This window comes from Plasmodium gallinaceum (genome assembly GCF_900005855.1).
Source record: "Plasmodium gallinaceum strain 8A genome assembly, contig: PGAL8A_v1_76, whole genome shotgun sequence".
NCBI lineage: Eukaryota > Apicomplexa > Aconoidasida > Haemosporida > Plasmodiidae > Plasmodium > Plasmodium gallinaceum.
The window spans coordinates 2,540,560-2,547,728 of NW_021628238.1; the positions used below are offsets into that span (position 1 = coordinate 2,540,560).

At 13.9% G+C, this 7,169-nt stretch overlaps 1 protein-coding gene across 1 annotated transcript; it reads right to left on the reverse strand.

Moving 5' to 3' along the window:
• Positions 1–5,436: 5,436 nt before the first annotated feature.
• On the reverse strand, positions 5,437–6,912 carry PGAL8A_00255500 (conserved Plasmodium protein, unknown function; the record flags this gene model as incomplete). Its single annotated transcript, XM_028671296.1, has 1 exon — positions 5,437–6,912. One exon carries the CDS (start codon positions 6,910–6,912, stop codon positions 5,437–5,439), a length of 1,476 nt encoding a protein of 491 aa, XP_028527963.1.
• Positions 6,913–7,169: the final 257 nt, after the last annotated feature.

Below are 7,169 nucleotides of genomic sequence, written 5' to 3' on the forward strand. Positions count from 1 at the left end.
ATTTTTTTTTTAAAAAAAAAAAAAAAAAAAAAAAAAGAATAGCCTTTTAGCGTCGTAAATAATTTATGAGTGAATGTTGTTTTTCTTTATGTTAATATTACTCTATCAATTTAAATATATAAAAGGAAATATTTAATAAAGAAAAATCATATTTAAGCGGAAATTAATGTTAACAAAAAAATATAAAATAAATATACGCAATCAAATATAAAAATACAAATAAAATATAGAAAAATCATAATAAAAAATTTTGTGAAACAAAATATGCATATGAAATTGTACAAGGTAAATAATCATTTAGCAAAAAAAAAAAAAAAAAAAAAAAAAAAAAAAAAAAAAAAAAAAAAAAAAAATATAAATATAATTGAATATCAAATACAAAGATACAAATGAAAGAATGTAAAAAATTGGTTTAAAAAAGAAATCAAATAATAAATATTATCACAATTCTCTATTAGTACTCATTTTTACATATTGCATTTTTCATAAAAATATACATTTCTTATACATAATATTTATTATTATTATTTTATATATGTATTATGGTTATATGTTTTTTTATTTCACACTTATCCTTATATGTTTTTTTTAACTTAAAAATATTTTTATAATTTAAAAAACATATATATCAAATATCTTGAAGCATGATAAATAAAACAAATATATATGTAAATAAATTACATAAATATAAAAAAATAAAATCAAATAATAATATAAAAAGATAAAATAAAAAAAAAAAAAAATAAAAGAATAAAGAATTTAATAAAAAATTATAAATATATAAATATTAAGAAAATTGATAAAAATAAAAAAAGTAAATAAGACGCACCTCCTTGAAATTTGGAAAACATAAAAAAAAGGAAAAAAGATCAACTGAATAAAAATATTAAAAAAAAAAATGTATATAATATAAATATATTTACAAGAATATATATATATAATATATATTAAATTGAACATCTATGATTAAATATAAAAAAAATTTTAAAATAAAAAGAAAATTTTATAAAAAAAAAATTATGCAAAAAAAAATATATATATATATATATTTATATATGCTAATATAAAGGACAAAAATTTGAATATACAATGATATTTTTGTTAAATACTACTAAAACATTTTTTCAGTTTCTACATAACACAATTTATATTAAAAATAATAGTTTATATTGCATGCAGATAATTTAATAATCTAGTCTTTTTTCTTATACAATTTTTAAATTTTCATTTTTAAATTATGTGATTTTTTTTATGGATAAGAATATATATATTTCTTTGTGAATGTAATTTAGTTCTTTAATATTGCTTTTTAATAAATCATAATTACTTTAATATGCCAAATCATATAAAATTATAAATTAATGTATTCATATGCTTTTAAATTTGTTAAGTGTGTTTGTGACTATCAATAATAATTAAATATGTTTTCAAAATAGCACTACATATTATTTTGAAGATAAAAATATAAAGTTAAAATATATAAATCATATGCATTTTTTATAAATATCATTAATTTTTTTCTTCAATGTATTAATAATATATACAATTATTTATGCAATAAAAAATATGTTTATAATACATTTTTATTTATAATTCTTTTTTATTTTATTTTATTATTAAATTTAAATTCATTATATAAGTATAATAATACAAAAAAAGTGAAAATTTGTAAATATTTACATAATATATATATATTATTTACACATATACATATATATTATATATATATGTATATATTTATGTATACGTATATATATGTGAGTACTCGTATTATATATATATATATATATATTTATATATATATATATATACATAAAAGTGTAACTCGATAATTTTTCTTTCCTATATAAATATTAGTTCTAATCCTATTTCTTTAGATTTTTATTTACATATTATTTTATTTTTTTATTTTATCTTATTTTTTTTTTTTTTTATTTTATTTTATTTTTTTTTTTTTTTTTTTTTCTATTACATGAATTATATATTATTAATATTTTTTTATTCTTTTTATTGTTTTATTCCATGATTATGCACGCATTTTTTTACTTGTGTGAAATTTTATAATTGCGATTACTCTCTATAGTTTGAAAGAAAAACATTTGTGTGTAATTCAATTATAAAAATAAATATAATAATTTTTTTACGAAAAATAATATAATTTATAGAAAATAAATATATTATTTATTTACCAAAAATATAAAACGTATAATTTAAATTTATTACACACATTTTTGCGCGATTGTGAAAGCGTGTTTATTAAACATTAACATATATGTAAAAAAAAAAAATTAGATTTAAAAAAAAAACTAATAGAATATGGAGGTGCAGCAGTCTTATGTTATGAAAAAATAAAAAATTTAATAGAATAATTTTTTTATATTTTTGTAGAAATTAATTATAGATTCCATATTTTTTTTTTTTTTTTTAATTTTAACATTTGTTAGACTTCAAATTGCAATACATTTGAATAAATTAAATATATTGTAACATAAATTGAACATATTTTTAAATTAATTTTTTTTTCTTATTTTTGTTATAGAAATATACACGTAAGTATTTTAAAAAATAAAATATATATATATATTCATATATATATTATATCAAATGTTAGTGTAATAATTTTTATTATTTTAAAATTTGATTATAATATTTATAAGTATGTTATAAAATTAAAATAAAATGATATATATTTGAATATTTCTATATAATTTTTTTTTTGTATGTACAAAGTATATAGGTGTAATTATTTTTTTCTTTTATATTTTTACACATTTTTTTATTTTTTCATTGATAGTACACTTTGTTCATTGTTGCAAGTTGTATTTTTAGTTTTTTTGTTCTATTTATTTATTTTAATAATAATAAAAAAACATTTTGTGCGTTTTTATTATATTATGAATAATTGCAATTTTTATATTGTTAAATGTATATAAATTTTGCTAAAAATTCATTATAAATATTTTGCACAATTTTTTGTGATATTTTACTTAGAGTAGTAACTTTTTTAATTTCTCAATTACTTTTGAAATTCCTATTATCAATGAAATAATTTTCTTTTCAATTCATATCGGTTTTATTTTTATAAAAGTAAAATAATTTAAAGAATGAAAAAGAAAATAATAATAGTTTAACTATTATTAGTAATTAAAAATTTATTAATAAACCAATTTTTTTATTTTATGATGTATAGATATATATTTAATTAAAAAAAATATATGACTAATGTAGTTAAAATTTTTTAAATAAGACAAACAATATGTGTGAATGAAGTAAATTATTTTGCATAAATATATTTTTATATATGCTTTTATATATACGCATTTATTACTTAAATTAACTATATATATGTTTAATATATTAAAATTTTATAGTTTTTTTTTTTTCTTAAACTTGATCTACTTTAAACTCAAATTAGAGTAATAAAAATATCTATATTCATTTTGGAGAAAATGTAACAAAATAAATGTGTATCTTTTTTTTTCTAATTTTATATATGTTATATGTTTCATTAATTCTATTATATAAAATTCTAAAAAAACATATTAAAGCAATAAAAAAAATTATATGAATAATTTTTCTTTTCTTTTTGATCATATGATAAGTTATGTAAAATATCAAAAAATATATACTTTTTTAAGTTATTAAAATACTAAAAGATAAATAGATAAATTATTTTTTCTAATCAATAAAACATTTTTTAATTTTGTTAATATATAAAGTATTATTTTTTAAATTTTAATAATATCCTAAAATTTTACCTTAGAATAATTCTAGATATAAAAAAACATTAAAAAAAAAATAGAGGAATTATCACTAATTAAATTAAAATGAGTATTGTTTTAAAGAAGATTTACATGATAATTATAGTTTTTTTTTTTATTTTAATAATTTTCTAATATAGTAGAAACTAATTATTTTTAAAATATTTGCATTTTTTTTGTTGATTTTCTTTATAAACTATTGTATATAATGAACATTTTTTAATTCTTCGAAAAAATTTATTTGTTAAAAATTAAATAAAAAATATATTGTAAAAAATTTTTTCTTTTATTTCTTTTTAAATAGATAAATACTAAAAATTTATATCTTCATAAAATAGTAAAAATAATAATTGATATATTCACATCACTTATTTCATTAAATCTGTATGTGGTTAATTTATTATCGTTGTTAAAAAAAATTTAAGCAAAATAATAAATAAATAAAATAGTTTAAGTACATTACATTTATAAATACACAAGAATTTTATGTAAATTTTACATAAAAATTAAATAAGACAGGAACAAATATGCACGTTGAGCTTTTTACAAAAAAAAAAAATAAAAATGTGACTTCTGAAATAAAATCACTTTTTTTTTTTATAACTTTACTTTTCTTCTATATACAAATATATTCCATGATTTTTTTTTTTTTAGTAAAATTTTTTAATATAAGAAGTTAAAAGTATATTTTTAAAATTTAAACTAAACAAATACTATAATTGTAATGCTAAAAGTTTTTTTGTAACAATAAGTTAATAATAAATTAAAACTAAAATAAACTATAATTTTAAGAAAAAAATATATTATAAAAAAAAAAAAAAAAAAAACAAATAATAAAATAAAATAAATAATTTCAAAATAACGTATCCTTCATGTTTATTTAAAAAAAAAAAAAAAAAAAAAACAAATTAAATAAAACAAATTAAAAACATTTAGAGTCGTTTATGAATTTTTTTAATTCATTTTTCTAAAACTTAAGAGCTTGCATATTTTTTCTTAAAATTATCTTAAACTCTTTTTTTTAAAATATAAAATCAAAATATATGGAGAAATGTAAATGTAAAATATTAAATGAAAAATTCCCCATTGTAATATGCATTACGGTTAAAAAAAGGGAACAATTTTTCTGAAAAACTAAATACCAATTTAGAAAATTAAATATATATTTTTTTATATTTTATAAAATAATTATATACATGCAAGTACTAATAAAAAAAGAAAATGGTTTAAATAATTAAAAATATTACATTAAATTATATAATTCCACTAACTAGAAATTGTTTATATTATTAACGTAGTAAATTCACATATATTTATTTATTTTTATTAAAATGATATAAAAGAATTGTTAGAAATTTGTTTATTTAAATAACTTTATACAAAATTATATTCTAATTATTCCTTAATAAATATCAATAAGTTAAATTAATAAAATTATAATTATTGATTTTTATTTTATTATGATATTTAAAGGCATTCATAATACATATATTATTAATTTTATCAATTTTGTCAAAAATTGGAATCAAATATATTTTATCATTTTTGTTCATATTATTAAATCATTTCATAATTTTAATAAATTTATATATATATATATATATATATATATATATATATGCAATTATTTTTTAATCTATAATTGATATTATTAGGGATATTTTAATTGATTATGTTATTTATTTATATTGTTAAAATTATTTATATTATTTTGTATATAAGCGTTGTTTAAATTAAGTAATTTATTAATATTATTAATGTTATTTAAATAGTATATATTCTCATTACTATTTGAATCATCATTATAATTAAAATTACTCAAATTAAACATGTTATAATTATTATTCAAATTATCATAATTATCAATTACATTTAAATTATTAAAATTATTATTACTTAAATTGCTATCATTATTCAAATTACTGAAATTATTCTGATTATTTAAAACATTAAAATTAACATTATTATTAAATCTCAAACTATTGTCATTTATTTTATTAAAACTGATATTATTTAAATTATTCAAAATATTATTATCATTTAAATTATAATTATTAACATTAATATCATTATTACTAATGTTTATGTTACTAAAATTATAATTATTATTCATATAATTAACTTCATTAGGATTTTTTATTTCACCAAAATTATTATGTGAAGAATCAATATTATTTGTATTAAATGCTTTACTTAAATTATCAAACTTATCTCCTTTTTTAACATTATTAATATCATTCATATTATTATTATTTAATGCATAATTAATATCACATTCATTAATTGGTGAATCTAGATACATTTCATTTAATTTAGTATTTAGTAGATCATTATTTTTTAAACAAAAATTATTTTCATTTTTACTTAAATCATTTAAATCAGTGGGTTCTATTATAGTATTATTCATAACAAGTGAATTATTTATTAAATTATTTTCTATTTCATAATTATCGTTATTATCTAAGGTATTATGGTTTTCATCAATCTTTTTACCAATTTCGTTTTCATACTTATATTTATTTAATAATATATTAAAGTCCTTGCAGTTGATCATTAATGGTTTATTTTTTTTTATATGATTTTTTAAATTTTTATAAAAAATATCTTTTTTAGATAAAAAACTAAAAATATTCTTTAGATTAGAATTTTTTAGTGTTATGTTATTTTCATATTTATAATCTGAAACACTAGTATTACCTTCAAATGGTATTATTGCTAACTCAAATGAATGCTTTTTATTTTCATCTATCTTACTTTCTGATAATAATCTATCATTATTCCTTGAAGAGTTTTTAATGCATTTATCATTTATTTCATCTATTACTATATTACTAACCCCACTTGATGAATTATTTGAAAAAGCATCATTCGAAAAATTAAAATTTTTTTGAGTTTCTGTAAAATTTCTTTTTTTATTTTTATCAATAAAGTTTGCTTCTAATTTTCTTTTGTTCTTACGATTTAAACCAGAAATAATTTCAATATTTTCATAATTATTTTTCACTTCATCTTTCAAATCTAAATTATGTCTTCTTTTATGGAAAGCAAACATATACATGCTATTTTGTGAATCTAAATTATTGAAGTTTTCAAAACTTCTTTTAAAATTTTTACAATTTAATATATTTTCATTTTCATCCTTTTTATTCATTCTTTTGTTTCTTTTTTACCCTTCAATTTAAAATACATATATACATATATATATATATATATATATTTATATTATGAGAGAGAAATTCTTGTTTTTCATAAGAATTTTCTAAATCATAATAAATATTTAATTTTTCAATAAATAATTTATTTTCATATAATTTTTTTTTTATTTTCACAAATATATATATAAATATTTTTTTTTTTTTTTTTTTTTTTTTTTTTTTTTTTTTTTTTTTTTTTTTTTTTTTTTTTTTT